Source organism: Nesoenas mayeri (assembly GCF_963082525.1).
Source record: "Nesoenas mayeri genome assembly, chromosome: 1".
NCBI lineage: Eukaryota > Metazoa > Chordata > Aves > Columbiformes > Columbidae > Nesoenas > Nesoenas mayeri.
The window spans coordinates 97551605-97573993 of record NC_137541.1 but is presented as its reverse complement, the minus strand read 5'-3'; the positions used below and the strand labels follow the sequence as shown (position 1 = coordinate 97573993).

Below are 22389 nucleotides of genomic sequence, written 5' to 3'. Positions count from 1 at the left end.
AAGCATGGCCCTGCATGAGAAGGCTCTTGTACTTTTTTTGATGCAAGCAGAGAAAAAGCTTGAGACCAGCTAAGAAACACAGGAATTGAGGACTATAATTTCTATTTTTACATGTTGATTTCATGGACTAGCTTATTTTGTGTGATGTTTAATGAGGAGACAGACTAGATTTGAAGTACATTGGTGTATTTGCCTGTTTCACATATTCCTAGAAAAGTGAACAGTAAACCTTCATCAGGATGTGAAGGGAGCAGCTGGCAAGCCCAGGGAAGACAGCACTTGGTTCCTCAGCACTGTCTTCCTGAGCTCTTGCTGGAGAAGGGCAGTAGGCTGGGGCCACACTGACTTTTCTGTCCAGATTAGGACCAGGCTTGTGATGTGAATCTCTAAATCATACTCATGTTTTTGTTCACACAGTGGAGCACCAGGTTCCTCTTAGGTGAACACAGACCAGAAGCTGAGCTCCAAGAAGGCATCTAGCAGTCTCTGACTGCTAACAGGCATTTATCCCACAGGGCTGGACTGGTACTAGTCTAGGGAAAACTTCCCCCTGTCATCACACACACTGTCTGGCTCTTGGGTCCTTAGCACCAACTGCTTCGTCCCAAGGCTTAACTACCTCTGCTTGCTGCGCTACTGTGTGGAAGTAGCTAACGCCCAGTTTACTGCGGATCTACAGAAAATAGGTTTCTTTAGATGTGGTAATTGTGATTACTATAAGAGTTTAAGTTGTGCAGTTTCTAAAATATGTTTATCTCAGGCAAAACACTCTTTCCCAGTTTCTACGTATAATTTTAAGTATATTGTTATATAAGGTGTAGGTATAGTATAGATACATGGAATGTTAGCTATATGGATATATTTAGAAGTTATAGCAGCATATATGTGTCCAGGTAACACAGGAGGAAATTAATCCTAGTGCCACCCCTTGTGTAATTACCTCCCTACTCCTGGTAGCTCAGGTCTCTCTGTCACAAAAGGGCTCACGATTTCTGCCTCTGATACGGAGAAAGAAGACATTTAAGCCAGCTGAGGTGCACCAGGCATGTGGAATGCCCATATATGCATCTACCAGCAGGAACAGCTCCTGATTTGTAAGCAGACTGTACCTCTCGTACCTTCAGGTCACTGGACACTTTGATGTCAGTGTATTCATCCATGTGATATGATCACAGCTACGCACAGCCACCTGCTCCTTACTTGGATCAGGACTACAGTCACCTCCGGTACAGCTTTGAAAAGATAAAGCAAAGTGCTGACAAGAGACATACTTCTATTCTGAGAAAATAATTATTTTTGTTTTATAAAGTAGGAAGAATGTAGGCATTGTGAAGTCCTGATCTTCTGATTTGTTTATAATTAGAGATATGTCAATTTTTCATTTCCTATAGTCACTTCCTCCAGTTGTCTCCAGCGTCTGGTATGAAGTGATTAAATAGTAAAATCCGGAGACTACGATTACTCATCTCTTCACAGTCTGTTGTGTCATTCCAACAATGAGCCTCACCTCTCAAGCATGTTTAATGATCTTCACACTGGGCAACCTGGTGGCTTCTCAGTCACAGTCTCCTGGTAAGTTCAAATGCACAGATACTTATTTAAGAAATTGATATATTAATTAGAATATTTCTGTGCATACTTTACCTCATGTGTTACAATATTCAGTAATTTTTTGGTGAAAAGCATCAATCAAACAGAAGTTGATATCCAGCAGAGATGAAAGTTGCTTATTAAACTTTTTTTTTTTAAAAATGATGATGATAAGAGATTTCTATGAATGTTTTCTGTTTAAAAATCAAGACAAAACTTGGTAAACTTGTGTTTACTATTAAGGAGAGAAATACTCATTTTTTTTTAAGCAGGACTACTTACTGTCTGAGGTGTAGTTTCTAACAGAGTAGAAGGCATCCAAAAAGACTAGTCTTCATGTTGAACAAGGATGGAAAAAACAATTCTAGGTAAGACCCCAGTGTTTAGTAGTCTGGAAGAATGAACATGATGAGAAAATATCTAGCAATGTATTGTGCCTGAAAAAGCATCAAGATAAAAATACTATTAAAGAGAAGAACTACTAAAGACATGGAAGCCTGGTTATTTGACTACCTAAATATAAGAACATCTCTATGTCAAGTGTTTGTCTGCAGTGCCGTTATTTGTAGCTTGCCAAAGATAAATGGATTCTTAGAGAAATCAAAGATAAAGCCTAACACATAGACCAACAATCTAATCTTTGCTCTTGTTAATTTATCACAAGCTCCCTGTCATTAATTTTATAAGGAGAAAGAAATACTTTAAAATTATGTCCTCTTCTTATTAACCTATAGATCAGCTCTCTGTTCTGTTGTGTGTATGGTAAGTACCATTTTCAGGAATGCAGCAACACCAGATTCTCCATTGCTAATTTATTCTGTGAATCACTGGCTCTTCTGTGAGGGGACATGACTCTTCCTTGCCCTGAGTGGGGTAAACATCTATAGCCATGCTATACTGATGGCATGATTTTGTGAAACTGAAGTTGAAAATTATAATTGTGGTGCTTATTTGATGCACAATGTGGTGATGCCTAGCAATGGCTGGTGATATTCTGAAAACAAAACAAAACAAAAGAAACAACACTCAGTTTGATGGGTTATAAGAATTAGACTACAAGGAGTATGCCTTGACTCAAAATGTCAATTAAAAAGTCTCTCTTGCTGTCCTGTTCCTTTTCCTGAAAAGAGGTTTTCTATTAAGTCTCTGTACTGTACATTCAATTTAGCAATCTTGTGCACAAGGAGTTGCACTTTCGCCTACGTGTGTTTCTATTAGTGAAATGAAACTGTTCTCATAGATTAGTAGTATTAAGAGTAACTAAAAACTGTAGACTCAAATCTGGGTCTTGTTCTCCAGTATTTTCTATAGTGTATGCTACAATGTGGAAGTTCAACATGTGGTTACTTATCAGGTTTCATCAGTGTCAGGAAATCAAAAGTGCTTTTTCTTCTTTGTTATGTTTCAATGAGGTTGCAACTGTTCCAGTACATGCATGTTCCATTCTGTTATCTTTGCAGAATGACATTCTGCCTCTTCTTTTTGTCTTTTTTTTTTGATCTGTTCCATGACATTTAGCCTTTTTTTTTTTTGCAATATTCCCCTTCAATAGTATTTTTTCTCAGTAATGAACTTTGAAAAGTCACTTGGAGGTGGAATGTGATTGCTCATACTCTTGCTCATGGTTGTGTCTGCATAATTTATTGCTCAAGGAAATTTCTTTATTTTCCCCTGCAAAAACACTTTATCCACACACCGCAGTGGTATTTTCCACACTTCTCTGACCTGAGAACCCCTAGGTGCCCTGCAGTTGCCTGTGATGTTAAAGTCTTGTGTGGAGCCCTTTTGGTCCCTGTCTGTTTTTACCGAAGAGGTAGACTTGGATAATTCTCTATGAAGCTTAGAATCATAGAATCATAGAATGCTAGGGATTGGAAGGGACCTTGAAAGATCATCTAGTCCAATCCCTCTGCCGGAGCAGGAACACCTAGATGAGGCTACACAGGAAGGTGTCCAGGCGGGTTTTGAATGTCTTCAGAGTAGGAGACTCCACAACCTCCTTGGGCAGCCTGTTCCAGTGTTCTGTCACCCTCATTGAGGAGAAGTTTCTTCTCAAGTTTAAGTGGAACCTCTTATGTTCCAGTTTAAAACCATTACCCCTTGACCTACCATTGTTTGTCACTGAGAAGAGCCTGGCTCCATCCTCATGACATTCACCCTTTGTATATTTATAAACATTAATAAGGTCACCCCTCAGTCTCCTCCAGGCTAAAGAGACCCAGCTCCCTCAGCCTTTCCTCATAAGGGAGGTGCTCCACTCCCTTAATCATCCTTGTTGCCCTGTGCTGGACCCTCTCCAGCAGTTCCTTGTCCTTCTTGAACTGAGGGGCCCAGAACTGGACACAATATTCCAGGTGTGGTCTCACCAGGGCAGAGTAGAGGGGAAGGAGAACCCCTCTCAACCTACTAACCACCCCCCTTCTAATACACCCCAGGATGCCATTGGCCTTCTTGGCCACAAGGGCACAGTGTTGGCTCATGGTCATCCTGCTGCATCCAGCTTATACTGCAGGGCATTGGTATGTGTCCTACAGCAGTGCAGCATCCTCCATAACTAGCGAGACCAGTAGGCCATCCTGACAAGATGTTGCAATCTCTCTTTAGCCTTTAGTTTTTAGGGACTGCCTAGTCATAATATTATACTTTTGACCTTTCAATCTACCCATTATGATGATACAAAGAATGATGATAAATGTGTTACTTTGGTCTATTGTGTGCTTCTAGGATCATCAATAGAAGAATGCTTTAAATAATTACAATTACTGTGGAAGAGCTGCCATGTTAGCAAGAATCTTACTTAAGCTATGCATCTTCTAATGTTGAAATGTGTATTATGCAACATATATGTGCTATAATTTGAAAATATGCACGCAAATTTTGCCTGAACACTTACATAAAACAAAATTAGAAAGCAGAGTAGAAAATTACCCTGACTAGAGCTCTAGAAATGCAGTTTTTAATAATAGAAGTTTGGTAAAGCCTTTACTGTCCTGTCTAGTTCATTAATTATGTTAAGACTGATTTCTTATGAAGTTCTGTACTGCTATGACTGAAAATGAATTAATTTTCTTCATGCAGTTAGAAATCTTTCTTTTTTATGGCTAGGACAATCATTGTTTGGATTTAGTTTGAGAACAAGAAGATAACACATAGAGACAGATCTAAAGTTTTTAATTAAAGACCTGGGAGACAAGGTCTTTCTGAGCACTCTGCCCACAGGTGTGAGGCAGCCAGGAATGGGGTCATGGATGAGCAGACTTTGCTGGGCATCCAGACTGATGAATTAGAATTCTATTTAGCTATTCCATTAGCATCACGTTTCATATATGAGGAGAGTCGAGATCTTTTGGCTGGGTGTCAGAGCCAGGACAAAGCAGGACACAGACAGGTGAAGAACAGGTGTTCTGCTTCTGCTCTGTTTTGGGAGAGTTCTGTTCAGGAATTTCTTTAGTTTGGCCTTTTGCCATCCTGCTGTTTTGCAGAGGCCTCTGTGCCTCTCTGTCTTTTTCTCTCTTCTCTCTCTGGGATCAGTTGTTGAGACCAGGTGCTGCTGCTTGGGACTGGCTGCTCAGTGTGGATGGAGTTCATGAGGAATTGTATTGAGTATTTTTTATTTTATATTCTATTTCTAATTTATATATTATTAGTAGTAATAGATTAGTAATATTTTGTTATTTTATTAAATGGTATGTATCTCAATCTGCAAGTTTCACCCTTCCCTGTCAATTCTCTCCCCCTTATGGGAGAAGAAGCAGTGGAGGAAGTGAGTGAGTGGATATTGTGGTTATATTGCTAGCTTGGGTTAAACTACATCAAGTTCTTAAAAACTAGAGCAGAGGAAAGAACACATATATATCACCAGATAGTTTATTACAATTTCTGTTTCTTTTCTATTAAATGTTTCTATTTAGTTTTAAAGTATTTAATAGTGTATTACCTTCAATTTTAGCCCATAAATAACTGTGGTTGCCGGAGTTTATATTTAAATGTTAAAATCCCAAAGTTTCAATTTCTTGCAGAAAAAGGTTCTGATCCTAGAAAGATTTATATGTGGTTTTAAGTTGATGTGCTCTGAGTAATCCTGTTGAAGTTGAGTGGACTACTCAGAGCGTGTAAAGTCCATGAATAAATCACTGCAAGACTAGAGCCAAACTGATATCCTTTTATGTCATACAAAAAAAAATATATGCATTGCCAAACCCAAAGTCTAGTGTGCATCTCTGAATTGCAGCCTCTAATAAGTAGCATACAGCTATCATAACTGAAAAATAGAGAATAATGAATGTTGTACAAAGCTCAGAATGAATTGGTGACTTTTGTTGTGTTCCAACAGGCCAGTCAGATCAGACCCTAAGGTTTTACACAGGGACCACTCCTTAGTGTGTGGAAATCCTGTATGGTTGCTCTAGTTTCCTTATTATCTATCTCTAGAACCAACCCACTGTGAGTTTGAAGAGGTCAAATACCTCATAAAGGAACTTTATGGGATTCAGGGCTTTGATGATGGTGTCCTTTTTGCACTGGAATTGAGGGAAAATGTGGCACCCTGAAAAAGGTTTTCAAGAGTGGACCTGCATGGAAAGGCAAGGGTAGGTTACCACTTTACCAAAATATTTGTTTTAATTTCTCTGCTGGCAGTGTCAGGGTTGTCCCTAACATTCTGGATTCTGTGAGTCTGTGGCATTCATAGTCACAAGTTCGAGAGGCTTCCCAAGCACACATCACTTATTTGAGAGGCAAATTCAATCCAAATATTAGCGCCACAGTTTTTCTCAAGTGTATACAAAAAATTTACATGAGCAAATTCTGTGCTTTCTCACAATTAATGAACCAGTGTTACGTGTGTTAGTTCTACCAATTTCCCCCAAAAAATAATAAAAAAAGATTTCTTTACACTGCCCAGTAAGAGAAAATTCATTCAGAAAGACCAAGTAATACAATATTATTTTACCACTCTCAACATACAGGGATAAAACTGATAACATTGCAGTATTTTCCTCTTGGAGATATTTAAAATAAGATTTTCCTCTCTTTTCTTCTCTTCTTTCAATGGTGCTACCTATTTTAATTACAAGGTCCCTTTTTTCTCTTTCTCATTTTTCTCTGTACCTGTACAACCCTTGTGACCAAATTGACTGAACACTTCAGAACAATTAAATTAATTTTTCACGGCAAATTCAGCAAGATCCCCCAAAATTTTTAGCAGTTGTTTGACATCCGCAAGTACCTACTTTTCACTTCTTTGCTTTACAGTTCTGTGGTACAGCCAGACAGCAACGGGAGAAATGCTGGGTGCTTCACCCACCCTCCAAATAATGGAAAAATTGCTGCTGCGGATTTCATTGGGGCTGCCCAGGTGCCCAAGTCCAAGGGAGCATTTTGAGCTGGCACCCTTCCTCTGGTGAGGGTCCTGGAACAACCTGGACTAGTTGGCTAGGCCTGAGATAGGACTCTTGGACACCCACCATTTGTTCCTTCTGAGACTGCATGCCTCCCTGCTTAGCACACAGGCTATTTGAAATCTTTTTGTCAAGCTCAAGAAGACGTGTGTTCACAGCTCATATCAGATGGAAACAGCACGGTAAATCACTTTTGAAATTAATTAACATTGAAAATGCATGATTAAGAAAGCAAGTACACTTCCTGCTTTTATTTTCATAATTGAAGCATGTACATTAGCAACTCTTTCTCAAAGTGAAAATATCTGCAATCAGACTAAATATCGAAAAGTGGAAACTACGTATTTTGTTGCTTCTAAAGAGAACTGAAAGGATGCATTCTACATCATAAAAATTATCTCATGACATTACAGTATTCTCCATTCACCAGTGTTTATATTCTTTTCTATAACAATAATTTTATTTAAAGATGAAGAACATGTAATTATACATGCATTAAAATATATTTGACTATCTTTATAGAAAGTCTAAGTCCAAGTAGTCATATGGATTTCAGTTACACTAAGCATAACACTATATACTACACAGCACAACCATGCTAGTATTTAGTCTGTAAAAATCAAAATGTGTTAGTGAAACTACTGACCAAGAATCCACTGTTAGTCACTTTGCCATCATATTTCTTACTGACTTTAGTTAAAGACAAGATAATCTTTTAGACTTGCTGAGGGGACTTAAAAAGGGCTTGATGATTTAGGAAACAAGGGGCTAGGTAGTCTTATGTAAGAAAGGTAGAACTGGCTGGACAAATTCCTTTTTGTGATAGCTTTTGAAGTTTTGAAGTTCTGTTTTTCTTCAGTGTGTTATAGTTTTGATTTCTCTATTCCTCAGAAAAACACATGAGACTTTCAGTTTTGAGAAAACAACACAGAACAAGACTGCAGGCATTAGTTAAGAGATGGAGAAGTTTGTTTCAAGTCCTTCCCTTCAGTAAGAGCAGAATCTTTACCAGAACTCCATGAATCACATAGCAAGGACCTACAGTGACATCTACCCAGTGTCTCTTGGATTTCTGCCCTAACTGTGTCTTGAATTATTTTGACAAAAAACACAGTTACACCTGTACAATAATATTTTGACTCAGTCTAATTACAGAAGTCATGAAATGCCTAGACACAGAGATATAGCTGTGAAAACAAGCAACGTGGTTATTTGAACCCATGTGTTTCCACGTGCCTTTCTCAGATTTTAAGTGTTGTTTACTGAGCAAAAGACAAGAACCTTGAGGATAATTAGGCCTGATTCCCATGAACATTCAGGATCACTGTATGTGATAAAACACTCATAAGCGATGTTTTTCCACTGTAAACGACATCAGAAGCCCAGAGTGGCATATTATTTAGGCAGCAATCCCCCTATTCTCCTGATGGGCAGGAATATTCCAGCGAAAGTCTTCAGTGGTAAACACTTCATGTCTGGAGACCGCAGTCTGCAAATTTTACCCTTAAGTGGTTTCTTGCTGATATTCAATATACATTTTCTTCCTCTTTTTTCATTCATGTAAATATAATTTCATATCTTATAGGATGCAAAATAAAGAATTCATCCTTCTCCTTAATATAGAATGGATATCCTTCTGTCTTCTTAATTTCTCAATTTTTCAATGTCAGAGTTATCTTCAGTGGCTGAGTGCAGAATCCTGATGAACACGAATTAAAGTATTTGTGTCCCTAGCAAGAGCTATAAAATGAGAAGATCAGGAGAGGAAATAATATCTGCATGCAGTCAGAGGACATTAAATGGTCTTGCTTGTGTATAAGGTGGAACTGAACAGAACCATATGTATCAAATATGCAGTACACCTACTTGTGCTGATCTGCTCTGAGTTCCTATGGATTTTGACCCAATATTGACCTGTGATGTTAGTCCCTTGTTTATCAGAGTAAACATTTGCCAGTTTACACACAGGATCTATGGGCATTAGTTCCCAAATAATTTTTCATACCAGGAAAACTTTAACAGGTATTTTGAGTGAAAACTACCCTCAAAGTACAGGCCCTATACATTGCATGCACATGAACCAGTCTATACCTTGCGGCCCAGGGACCATAGGGTGTTTATTTCTGTTTTGAAATTCTAGTTTCAGCCTCTCTAGTTTATTTTACTCCATCTTCTTGCATTTTAGATATTCTTCTTATTTTATGATCACCTGAGCGTATTGCATACATATCTTTGAAATACTGATTGCCTACCAATGTCAAAAGGGGTCCTTTTCATACTCACTGCTGAAATTATATTCTCTGTCAATGTCCTGGGCAGGTTGGAAAGATGCCATCAACACCACAATAATCAATTTCAATAATGAGAAGATGCAGATCACATGGGGAGCAAGAGAATTATTTCCCAGTGAGAATGTGTCGTTTTCTTATACGTGAGTACTGACAGTGCCTGTTCTCCTTTTCTTAAAGGATTTATTTTGAGAGACTCAAATATCTCAGTCTGTTTGAGTCTTCTGTGAACTGTGCTTTTAATATTTTTCCATCATCCAGCATGAAACAACCTGCTACGGGAATGTACAAATCAGGAAGCCTGCTGAATAGCCAGTCAGAAGAGACATTATGTGAAACATTTGATCCTCATTTGTCTTTATGCTAAATATTAATGCTAATTACACTATTGGAAGTGGTTTTTTTCCACATGTATGTGTATATTTTCCTTGTTAACAGATGTCATTAATGACTAATAGAAATTTAATGTTTTGGTTAAAGACAGTCATAGAGCTTGATCTTCCCTGTTCTTTCTGCACGGTGTACATGAAAGAACTTTTAGCAGTACCATCTTGGAAACAGATTTGTTAAAACGTGTTTGAATAAAACATTCTCTTGTTAGAAAACAACAACATCAACAGCATGAAGGAAACAATAATTTCAGATTGCAGCAAAATACAGGGCTGAAGAGTTGGTGAGGTTTGGGTAATGAATTCCCTTACACCACTATGAAATATGGTGCTTCAAGAAATTCCATATACAGACTTCCCTTGGTAGGAGCATTTGAAAACAAAACAAAACAAAAAAAGATATAAAAAAGAAGGAACAGTAACAAGAAGGAATTAACTGGTGTTAAGTGGTAAGGCCTTTGCATTAACCAATATTATTTCATTTATAGATTTGATGAAGGCCCTCACAAAGTTTGGAAGCCATGTCCAACCTATTTATTGGATCAAGGTTATAATTCTGGATGTCTTTTTAAGACAGAAGGACCCACTCTTGCCATCTCTATCAGGAACAACAATGGAAGTGAAGAGATTTTTTCTAAAAGATTAAAATCTGACTTTTATAGTGAGTATGTAAAATCACAACTACTTAGTAGTACTAGTGTCTTCACTGATTGTCTAGCTGTCCTTAGTTTGAGAATAAATCAGTCATACTGGTGTATAAAATATTACCTCTGTGTGTGCCTGTATGAGAATGTAGCAGAGGATTTGGCAAGGTGATTAGTTAAATGTAAATACGCTCAAGTGACTTGCAGTTGTCTGTAGAAAAAGCACATACATCACACTAATTGTTTTACTGACCTTGTGTGCTTGACGAGTAGAACCTCTGTGTTAGATAACACAGGCTTGTGAGAAACTCTAGGCACCTTATCACTATGACATTCCTGCTTTGTTGTGAGAAAGAGCGGGAGGCTACGCCTGCTTGAAGCCTTGAAATACAGGTGAGGTCAGCAGGCCCAGTGATCTTCTTAAAAGGGCTGAACTGATCAGCGCCTGCGTCCCTGCTGGTGTCACCTCTGCCTGGGAGCTTAGGTGCCACTTCAGATATCCCCCAGTAGAGAAGTAACTAAAATAAAACTTGCTCTTTGCAGTGCATTCATGGCCTCTGGCTCTTCTTGCGACATGCCTGTGTATATGTACACAACACCAAAACCAAACTACAGTTACTTCATGATGATTTTCATCCCTGCCGTCACCTGTAATTACACAGGCCTATGTGCAGCTGCAGTTAAGTGGGATTACACAGGACAGTCAGATTTGTTTGAAATCAGTATCAAAATTAAAATGACAATGTTAAAATTTATGGGTGTGCTTAGTCTAGTGTAGGCTTGCTCAGTATTCATATCAGAAAAATTAATAAAAGTTGGTAGTTTCTTGTCAGTCCTGTCTGTGTGATCTTTCTCACATTTTCAACCTTCCATTCTTGTGCCATCTTCCATGGGATGTGAGGCAGCAAGCTACTTCTTAACAAAGAAACTGTCATGAAACCATGATCAGATGCCAATAGAAATTAGCTGAGAGGCTCTCGTACAATCTGGCAGTGTAAAAGAGACATCCTCCTACTAGTAGAGAGATCATGTTCCTGTTTTTATTAAATCCATTCTATACCCAAATACATATTTCACATCTAGTGTGAGATTAGTCTATCAAAATCTTCTGGAATTGCACACAGTTACAGGATTTAAATAGAGGAACGTTTTTTTCTGATAAAAATAATGCATAAAATATACAATGCAGAATTATCTGGAAAATATATTCCAAATGTATTATTGACATTAATTATTTTAGCAAATGAGATTAAACAAAAACGCCTCAAGATATCTAACTCTGAGAATACTTTTATGTCTTGTAATTTTACCAATATCTGGTAAATTATGGAAAACTGCAGCCTGGTCCTTGAATTTTACCTATTAAACACTCACTGATAGTAAAATGAATTTCAAAAGGGTTAGGTAATAAAGCACAAATATCAAGGCTCAGACTTAAGTCTTTGAATTAGGAAGGCAGAATTTTCATAATACAAAAAGGCAACTAGAAGGATTGAGAAAGCAGGTAGCATTCTTCTCATGCCTTTATTTCCGAATGCTGAAGATTGATCAGCTACATAGATCAAACCATTGCATGCTCTTTGGGTAATATGAAAACAGTGAGGGGTAGATTCAGGTGTGCACAGGTGGGCACCCAGTGCTTTTTGCAGATACCCCAGCATATTCCAGACAGCCTCCAGCAGCTGCATAAGTGTGTCTTGTAGGTTTTATGGTACTGAATTTGCCAGTCCCTTCCCAATGAAGAAGCCTCTTTCCCTTGGTGCAGGGAATATGAGGAGAATGGACTTCTTTCTTAAGTACTTGCAACAGGTTCCTGACCTGAGGTAGTATCTACATTTGAATGTGGCACCTCAGGTGGTGAGCAGTACCATGGTATCAAGCTCTATTTCGATGTTTAATAGGGAGGTCAGCTACAAAAGTGCATCTTCCATGAGGAAAGTCCGCCTTCTTCACGTACTACTCAGAGAAACATCAAGACAAGGAAGGAATGTCAATAATTTTAACTGTAAAGTACTTATTTTTAAGGGACTATAACATTATTTGTTTCTTTTCTTCTTAGTAAAGCCAAATCAACCAGAAAATGTGACTTTCTTCTGGAAAGAGGACACTGTTACTGTAAGCTGTAATAAACCAGAGAGAGCTGTGAAGTGCTTGAGACTTGAGCTTCAATACAAAAGCAAGTATGACAAAGACTGGCAAGTGAGTTGGACATGACATTTTTAATGAATATTGGAAGAGGTTAGGAGTAGTGTCTGCATAGAATGTAAAATAGAGTTGTTTTCAAACTGGTCTCCCATAACATATTTTCAAATGTAACTGGTAGCAGAAAACAGGATTTAGGATCCTGGATCCCTGCCATGCTAAAAATCACTTAGTTTTTGAGTTATATCTAGTTCCCACCCAAAGAGCTGAGGACAATCTAGGGGAAAGATCATACATTCAGAACAGAAGAGTTTTGGAAGACGAAACTAAAAAGCAAAGTTAAAATGAGAAAGAAAAATAAAGAAAAAACTTTAAATAGAATGAGACGACGCAGGATTTTTGTTTTTACTGAAGCTATCTGTTAAGTATTTCTAAATATTATTTCATTCTTAAGCATTCATTCATTCTGAAATATAACTTATGAATATTTTTGTGGATTGAAGTGTATTTGCATATTGTAAATAAGCAACAGTAACATAGGGCACTATGTAATGATTGCTATGACCTTCAAATCAATATCAGACAATGAGGAATGGATATGAATAGTGAATATTTAGTCAAGAAACAGAACTCCTCAGATCTTAGAGAAGTTAAAAAGAAGTTCTGAGGTTTTGGGTTGGCCTGCCCCTTGTTCTAGTTGTGACCATGAACGAGTGTAGTATTCTAAAGCACTGCCTTGAAAACCAGAATTAATGATGATATGCCTTCCTTCTCAGTCCAGAACTTCTAAGTGTTGCAGTGTTGGAGAACAAGGCTTTGATCCAAGGAAATGCTATTCTTTACGGGTCAGACTGAAGAGACTAGTACCATACTGCAACGTAGTACATTACAGCAGTGACTGGGAAGCAGAAACATTATGGATGAATGGCACATTATTAGGTAACAGCTGTGCTACGTTCATATATTGTCTAAGTACAAATGTGGAAGGGGTGACTGCAAAAGAAGCTGGGAACATGCAGCAAATTAATGTTGCACTGTTGTGCTCCATCTTCTGTTATTAAAGAAAGTTCATGTGGTGTGTAATTGCCCACGTTTGACTCCTTTCCACTTTGTTCCTGATGTCCCATAACACTATCAATTTATGCCATAAACAGAAAAGTTAGGTGTCTATATTATTTGTGTTACAAGAGTGTATAGGGTCCACCAATGACAACAATGTGAAAAATAGTGTGTGTGTGTGGACATCATATGTGGACATCAAACCTGAACCCTAAGAAAATCCTCAAAGCCCTGTTTTTGAAGATAGTTTATTTTGAAAGTATGTCCAGCTGAACTACGGGACCAGAGGTCATAGCAGTCTGATGCTTGTATGTGCTTGACTGATCAAAACAGAGAGGATGAGGTATAAGACATGACATGGAAGCAAAATCAGTATCAGCATTGTTTTCACATCAGACAGATAGATTTAACTGAGTGTGACTGACCATCTTTAATGCTAAAAGTATTTCTACTGTAATCAAAATGAAAAAACAGATTTATTGTAGTAAAAAAGAGACTGTATATCATCCCAGAACATTTGTATCACATCAGCTAAGCACAAAATGCCACCTATTAGGCTTTATCAGAACTATGAGACACCCAGATGCCCAGTGTACCCAGATCTGAGTTCTCTAAAATGTAATAGTCTATTAGCTTACCTGAAGGAAATTTGTTTGCACAAAGCTGGGATGAAATCCTGGCACATAGGTATGTCACAACACTGACCTCCAGAGAAGTCTCCTCCACCATGCCAATTATGATCCTCAGGTGTGGCTGGCAGATGCCCTTAAGAAAATACAGAGCACAATGTCTCCCTGTGCTCCTCTGAGAGGTGTCCATAACAGCCCCACCTGAACCATTTGACTAGAGGCTGCCAGCAGGTAACTGCAAGGATGGAAAGCAAGAAAAAATAGACTAATGTTTCAGTCGCTCTGGGTGCCCCTGGGTGAGGCACAGCCCCTTCACTGGGGCAAGTATTTTACTTCAGGACTTTAATGAGTCATTATTGCCTTCAAATTTAACATCAGAGGAAGCCATGAACAAAGCCATGCTCAAGAAATTTCACTGACTCTGAATACCTTACACAGGGATCATGATTTTTCTTGTGGCTTTCTGGCAAGCTCAACAAAGCGGGAGGGTGGACAAGCCAGGTACTTGCTCCTGTATGAATGAATAATCAGTTTATTTTTCATAGTATTTATGTGGAGAGCAGAAGTTCAGTAGATGGAGGTGCAGCTTTGAGGTGGCATCACAAAAGCTGGAGGAAAAACACTGAGAATGCTGAAAAGAGCACAAATACATTAGGTTTATATACTTGTCACTTAGATGATATCCTGCCACTAATTACTTTCAGGTTATCAACATTTTTGGCTAATCATTATTTTGTTTGCTGGGATGGGGGAGATTTGTTTGTTTTGTCTTGGGAAATAAGACATTAAGGCTACATGTTAAATGGCACTTGCAGCTCTGGTGATTGTAAGTAGTTGCATGTAATATACACCTTAGCACAAAGTTGCTGTGTCACTGTCAATGCAATGTGATGAAGATGAGAAGAAATTAATTTAAAACACCTCTATTCTTTGCCTATAAGCCTGCTCCTTTGTCCTGTAACAGGTCAATTTAGGTAAATAAAAATACAATTTTTCTTTTGTTGTAATGTTGTGTAAAGATGGTTTCCCTATTTGGTTTCAATTGAACAATTGAACTTGTCTTATTTATTCTCAGAAACTTTTTTGGTTTTGTCTGTTTGTTTGTTTTAAAAGAAAACTCAGTGTTCTAGTATGATTAGGAATATTTACTGCTAAAGCAAAATATATTTTCTTCACATGCTTTTTTATGATTATTCCTAGATTCATGTGATGATGATATAAAATCTCAGTCAAACACAGTAATTGTTTTAAGTTGTTTGCTGTCAGTACTTCTAATGATACTTATCCTCTTGATTCTTCTGTGTAAATGGCAGAGGTAAATATAATTTTATTGGTTACTGCTAAATAATCATGTCATGAAAATTGAACTATAATTCAGGATCAAGTCTTTTAGCACTCAAAATTCTTATCTGATAAATTAAGTCATCATGAAGATGTAGAAGTCATTAGCTTAATTACTGTTTGAGGAATAGTGCATCCTGGGCTTCCAAACATCAAAACATTTAACTTTCAAAATCAGAAGGATTCTGATGAAATACAATGGTTCAGGATAAAATTCTGTCTCTTCCACTTAGTTTATTCTTTCTTTTTAGAAATCTATTTAAATCCTAAGAAGTCAATTATCTTGATTATTTACTCTGAACTGACATTATTTTGCGAAATATTCATCAGACTCAATGTCTGTTTGCAGTAGACTGAAGTAAGCTTCAGTGCATTCAACTTTAGTGAGATTATATCAATATTTATATTTTCAGTTGAATGACTGTTCATGTTTTAAAGCTATAATAAAAATAAAACAAAACAAATACATACACACACACACACACAAAAAAGAAACAACAACAAAAAGGCCAAACAAACAAAAACACACCACAAACAAAACCTATGAAGACTCCAATTTTTGGCCAGTTTTTCATTGGGAGAGAAAAAAAAAAGAAAAAAAGCCAGAAATGCAGTATTTCAGAAAATGATCTAAAAGTATATTGGACTCTGATAACCTTTTAAATCATAATTTGAGAGGTTTTTTCCCTATATTTCTCCATTTCAAATTTACATTTGTGTTTGTCAGCCAATACAACTGGTTGCTGCACCAACTTCCCTGTCTATGGGAATGTGGCCAGGGAATGTAAAGCTTTGAATTCTTCATTGAGCAGAATGACACTTATTGACTAGCTGGATGTTTGTATAGAGTCCAAATTTTATTAGGAAGGGGTTGGTTCAAAATTCAGCAGGAAAATCACTCTTAGCCTGATGGTGTCATCATACTTTTATAGCTGCTTGCTGGCTTCAGAACATATTTAAAAGGTATCGAACCTAGAGTACTGTCATGTAAAACGTATTTGTGGCTACAGAACTGTTCCAAAGTAGATTTTTGAATGAATGACAGCACTATAACAAAACATCACATCAATTTGTACTTTTCTTTCCTCTTTGTAGGCTTCAAAAGTCAGTTATGCCTGCTATACCAGATCCAAAATATGTATTTGTTGATCTCTTCAATGATCATAATGGAAACTTCCAGGTAAACATTTCCCTCCTAGAAAGGCAGTGAATTCTACAGTGTTGAGAATGATATGAAAGTAGCAACTGGTACTTGCTCTGCACAGATATTACCACAAGCACTCTCTGACCTAAGAGAAACCCATTTCCCTTGTGCAACATCCCAAAAGTATCCACAGATCAAACGCCACACCACATGCAATAAGTACAGTGCTGCTTTGGTGCCGTCAAAAGACACTTTCTATAGTAAAAGACAGAGAAATTGTCAGAGAAGGATTTAAGGCTGTCCAGAGACATAATACCCAGTGAGACACTATTGTGGTGTTTATATCCATTCCTGCACACAAGCTCAGGGATCCTGCTTCAGCCTGATCTTAACCTTTATGCTTCTGAAATGCCATAAGACTTAGTGCTGAGCTGGTGATGGCACTTGTGCCTTTGAAGACATCAGTCACAGCAGGAAGTGAACTCTCTTAGCCTCAGAGGTGTATGGTTGCTAAATATTTAAGCAAGAAAAGGTTGTCAAATGAACAGACTACAGGTTTTGCTTTTGTTTTCTTACTGCTTCTTGAGTCTATGACATCACATATATGATGTATTTTTCCTTATTAATTGGGTTGCCTTTGTGTTAATTACTACTAACTTTACTTTGAGTGGACACAGGTCAAATATTTACATTTTCAAATCAAATGACAGTATCAAAGAGCAGTAATAAACTTTCAGTGACAAACTGAAAACTTTCTATATATAAGATAGCTTTAAACTGAAACTGAAGAAGAAATACAGAAATGCAAATTAATGCTGAAGCTTTAATACATGAATGCTATACTGCATAGATCTCCATGTAAACTCATTCTCAAGTTAAATTAAGTCAGGGGTTTGGTCAAAGAATGTGTGAGTCTATCAAGGAGGGAACATTAGGTATTTTACACATCCAAAGTTTTCTAAAGGCCCTGGTTAAATATGAAGATGTATTTAATGCGGTCTTGATAATAAGTTGGAGTTTGTATGAATTTGTGGAATCCTGTCTGCTTTCCTGTCACTTTGCCTTTCTTCCATCCTGCTATCTTAAATCCTGTTTGTCTATATTGCTGCCTTTTCAACTTTTCCATTGTGGCTTATATTGGAAAGATGACATTACTAAGAAAAAATAATTGTCTGTACAGCCAAGTTTCCTTTGATTGATATCTCAGTTCCTGCCAACATCAACATTTTCATTTTCCTAGGAATGGATAGACAAAACTGATCATGCAGTGGTACAAACCAAGCTAGAATATGAAGAAACAGAGTGCATCATTGAGGCTGAAAGCCAGTAAGAAGACGAGAAGAATAGTGACAAACAGGGGCCTCAAGAAAAAATCTTCAAGTTCTCAAGAGCAGCTGAAAATAACGATCCCAAGGCAGCTCAGATTGCCTGCCTGATGTCAACATCCAACACTACATCTTCTTTTGCTGGGCTCCAGATTTTAATGAAAGATGACATGTATGTGATGTTATAGAACTTGCATAATGCAGAAGGTGTTAGGAAATTACATAAAAGACTGTGATGAGTTTCGGGAGTGGCTGAATAGAAAAGGTAGTCATAAGCAGACTCACATCAAGAAAGACACCAGGCTGTCTTATCTGGGTTCAGGTCTGTTCTTTCCCAAGCACTTATGACCACTTGAGCAGGCTCAGTGTTTGAAATAAACACCTGATAATTTACAGAGTTAGGATTTGTTGTTCTTATTGGGGTTTACCTCTAAGACTAAACTGAACCCTATTTTCCTGCTATGGACAGGAGAGAACAAAGGCTCCTCCACCATACATACTCTCAGAGCTGAGACTCAGTCCTTGCACTTCTGGAGTATGTAGACCAGTGAAAACTATGATGTTATTCTTCCCAAAAGAAAAGGTAAAATAGAGTTTTTTCAGGTAATGGATTTTGTCTCACAAAATCAAACCATATACTGCTCATTTTCACAGGGATGAGATACTGCTTTGCAAGCCTCCCTTTGCCTAGAAGTGCTTGCTTTTGTAAGCTGTTTCTCCCATTGTGAAACTTTGTGATACACGGAACACATCAAAAGAAAGAGTAAGCCTCATGTTAAAGAACAGAAGAGTGAGGATGGGCAACACTGAGTCATGTTTTATTCTGCAACTACTGCTGTGTAGGCAACTTCCTCCAGAACGGCAGGGCTTCATGGGCCTCCTCTGAGGTCAGGTCCCAGGTCACTGTCTTGCAGTCTTTGTGTGACTAAGCAACTTCTAGAAAGCTGAGGTTCATTTTGAACAATATGTCTGATCGGGACAGTCTTTTAAATATAGACTGTTGCGATAGGACAAGAGGTAATGGTTTCAAATTAAAGGATGGGAGATTCAGGCCAGACATGAGGAAGAAATGTTTTACACTGAGGGTGGTGAAACACTGGCCCAGGTTTCCCAGAGAGGTGGTAGATGCTCCATCCCTGGAGACATTCCAGGCCAGGCTGGACGGGGCTCTGAGCAACCTGATCTTTTTGATGTCCCTGCTCAGTGCAGGGGGGGTTGGACTAGATGACCTTGAAAGGTGCCTTCCAACTCAAACTGTTCTGTGATTCTGTTATTTCAATATTTATATTTAACTGAGTCACATTTATTTCAAACTGTTTGTTAGCACAATCAGGAGCTGCAGATCCATATTAGACTTTCTATTTATATTGCATATCCCAGACTCTTTTTATCGAACTGTCTTCTAATATTCTCTAAACATCCCATCTTCTAGAATGTTTAATTTTAAATTTAAAATGCAATTATTATGCAATTTGACCTCATTAAAAAAATCTTGACTATTATGTGAGTTTCCCTGTATCACTTATGTTATTTGACAGCAAATTTTGTAAAAATGTTTAAGTGCTAAAAACATCTATGATACGGTTAAAGTCTTGTAACTATACTGTGATTATATGTTGAAACAGCTCCTGTTATTTACCTGGATATTAGCCACTCATTAAAAGACTTTATCAGTTGACTAAGTTTTGCCAATTGTGTACTTTTCTTGACTATTTTATAGTGTAACTTGAAAATTGCATGTATCAGAAAATTACAGTGATCAGTAAAATATTTTTAATTCAGTGTTTAAAAAACTTCATCTCCAAATTTCCTTGGGAATAGTACACAGTAATATGGATCATTAGGTCTCAAAATCTGTTTCTAGGTGACCCAGTTTGTTCTACAAGGAAAACTCCAGATATTATCTGGCCAAATACTAACAAACTTAACTGGAAGGATAGTTCAGGCACATTCTCCCAAGTTTTACTAAACACTATCTGAGTTTTGATTGTTCACTAACAAGACTAACATGCTAACAAAGAATTTCCCATAATCATGAAAACTTTCCTGCTTTTTCCTATCTAAAACAGATGTGTGCAAGTTTTGCATTTCTGAATTTTTTTTATAAAGGTAAGCATGCGAAGTTTCAATAGCACTGTAAGAATGCAATGGATTTTAAACAAATGTAAGCTGTATATAATTTGATGAGAAGATTCTAGCTCAGCTCTTCTCAGCTGATATAAATTGTCATTATTGCATGAGAATCAAAGGAGCTACACTGGCTTGCAACAGGTAAGAAGTTGTTTCAGTAATGATTCAAAAAATGAAGCTGGATGTAAAACCCAGAATGTATTGCTTGGTTACTTCATGTTTGAAATGTGCATACATATGGTTGTCTACAGAGCTAGCTAGATACCTTAATTAAACAACTTTCAGTTGAGTAAATACTCTTCTATCTGAATTCAGAATGTTTATTTTCCTGACATTTTACTCTAGGAAAGAAGAAGTCATGTTGAAGTGTGCTGTTTAAGCAATGTTCCTGAACTGCAACCTAACAGTCATTTGAGGTTTTAGCACAAAGTATAATAACTTGCATTACATTTTGTAGACCTAAAGGTTATTTTTGTGTATGTATACAACCATATTCACATTGTATATAACAGACTAGAAATAAAACAAATAAAACATCCACATATCTCAAATATTTATTTTAAAAGCAACCCCCCTATGAAGAAAATAAAACATACGGAAATATTGAAATTCATGAAAATGCATTTTTTTCCCCAAAAAACACCTTCCATTCTTGAGAAGTCTTGAAAAATGTGTACAAAATACTGAAAAACATGATTTAAGCAACAGGAAAGGTCCCCCCCAAAATGCTGATGGTGACATTGTCAAACATACACCAAGACAGATGTCAGATTAGCAACACTCATTGCTTGTGGGTGTTGGGGGAGCTGGGGGAGCCCAAGCACATCCCTGAGCTCTTCATGCCTGGAACCTGCTGCTGCCCATCTGTGATGAGATGTAGACCCTGGTAGCCCTCAGCCACAACAGGCAGCACTTCCCTGGGAAAGATGCTGGGTGCCCACCACACATTCCACCCCAGCTCCTGACAGGAAGAGCTGGAAGCCAGTCTTCCTGTAGCTTTGGGCTGAACCACTGCTCAAAGATCAATGAGAAAAATCAGCCAGAGTATGAGAATCTGTGCCCAAACAAAAAGTGTCTGAAGAGGGGAACAAAATGTCTTTATGAAAAGAAGTGATTGCATGCTTTCTGCACCAAATCTAGGAGGGTTTGGATGGATCTGGCACTTCAGAGAGGAATACTGGCAAAATCAATAAGCTCAAGAAAACAGTTTCCTTTCAGATATGCTGTATAACCAATCACTCTGTCTTCATATCAGGATTGGTTTCTCCTTTATGACATATTGACTGCAATAATACCTTTAGCTTACAGAGGTTATAGACTTGCAAGGACATCACTTTGGTCCCAAACCATTCAGGAGAGAAAGCTGTCTCCAAAAAAACCTCTTAATCTCCTAAGACTGTGGCAAAATATGGCATTACCTTGTTGTTCAAATAAGAGGTACTTTTCTTACATTACAAAAATGCTTTCTTATGCTAGTTCACCTATGGCTTACTTTGCAGGGGAATGCTGGGTAGCTCTGTAGCAAAATTCAAGAGCCTCTGCTCCACAATTTTACTGAACAGAACAGCCAACTGACTCACTGTTTTCAGCCACCATGACAAACAGTGACAAGCTGGAAAGAGAGTAATGTGAGGTTTCTCTGATCACCCATCTGTCCTGTTCTATCACTTTTTTAAATCACTTTTTCTTCTGTCCACTCTCCTCTCCTTCCTTCCCATTTCCTAGATGGTCACACAGCCATGCAGCCTGTCTCTCAGAAGAGGCTTGCAGTGATCCATGCAAGCCTGGCTACAAATGAGCAAATTAAATGGCCGCACAGAAAAAGGCCTGTTCAACTCCCCATAGTGAGAAGAAGGGTAGATGGCAATTTTCACATTTTCTTCCTTATTTATTCAAAAGTTGTCATGTTCTTCAAAGGCTTGAGTCCCTCAGATGCTACATCTTGTTCCTAATTATATCGCACAGAAAGGGAGAAGCTGTGCATCATATGGTAGTCCAGACTAATTGAACTGTATTTTCTCAACAGCAGAACAAACAGGTTGTACATTTATTCCTCATGCAATTTGTGCGCTAGGTATACCAGTACTGAGCCAATTTACATTGATAGATGGAGCATCTGTACTATTTGCTTTGTTTTTTGATGTTTGATGTTTAGTGAGAGGAAGAACAGGAGGAAATCACGTTTTTTTAAACAAGTAACAGGACTTATTGAAGATAGTCTCGCAAATTCTGGTTTAGTTTTTTTTTTTTAATTATAGTAATGTTTTTCAATTTATTTTTAGTTTTTTATTTTTAAAATTATTTTTTTT

At 37.7% G+C, this 22389-nt stretch overlaps 1 protein-coding gene across 1 annotated transcript; it reads left to right on the top strand.

Annotated features, from left to right (window-relative positions):
- Window positions 1–1496: 1496 nt before the first annotated feature.
- CRLF2 (cytokine receptor like factor 2) lies at window positions 1497–18138 on the top strand (the record flags this gene model as incomplete). Its single annotated transcript, XM_080351060.1, is given in 9 exon segments — window positions 1497–1572; window positions 9309–9420; window positions 10155–10327; window positions 12370–12509; window positions 13229–13391; window positions 15341–15455; window positions 16577–16661; window positions 17866–17952; window positions 17956–18138. Coding segments are annotated over 9 exon segments (1134 nt in total).
- Between the last annotated feature and the right edge of the window lie 4251 nt (window positions 18139–22389).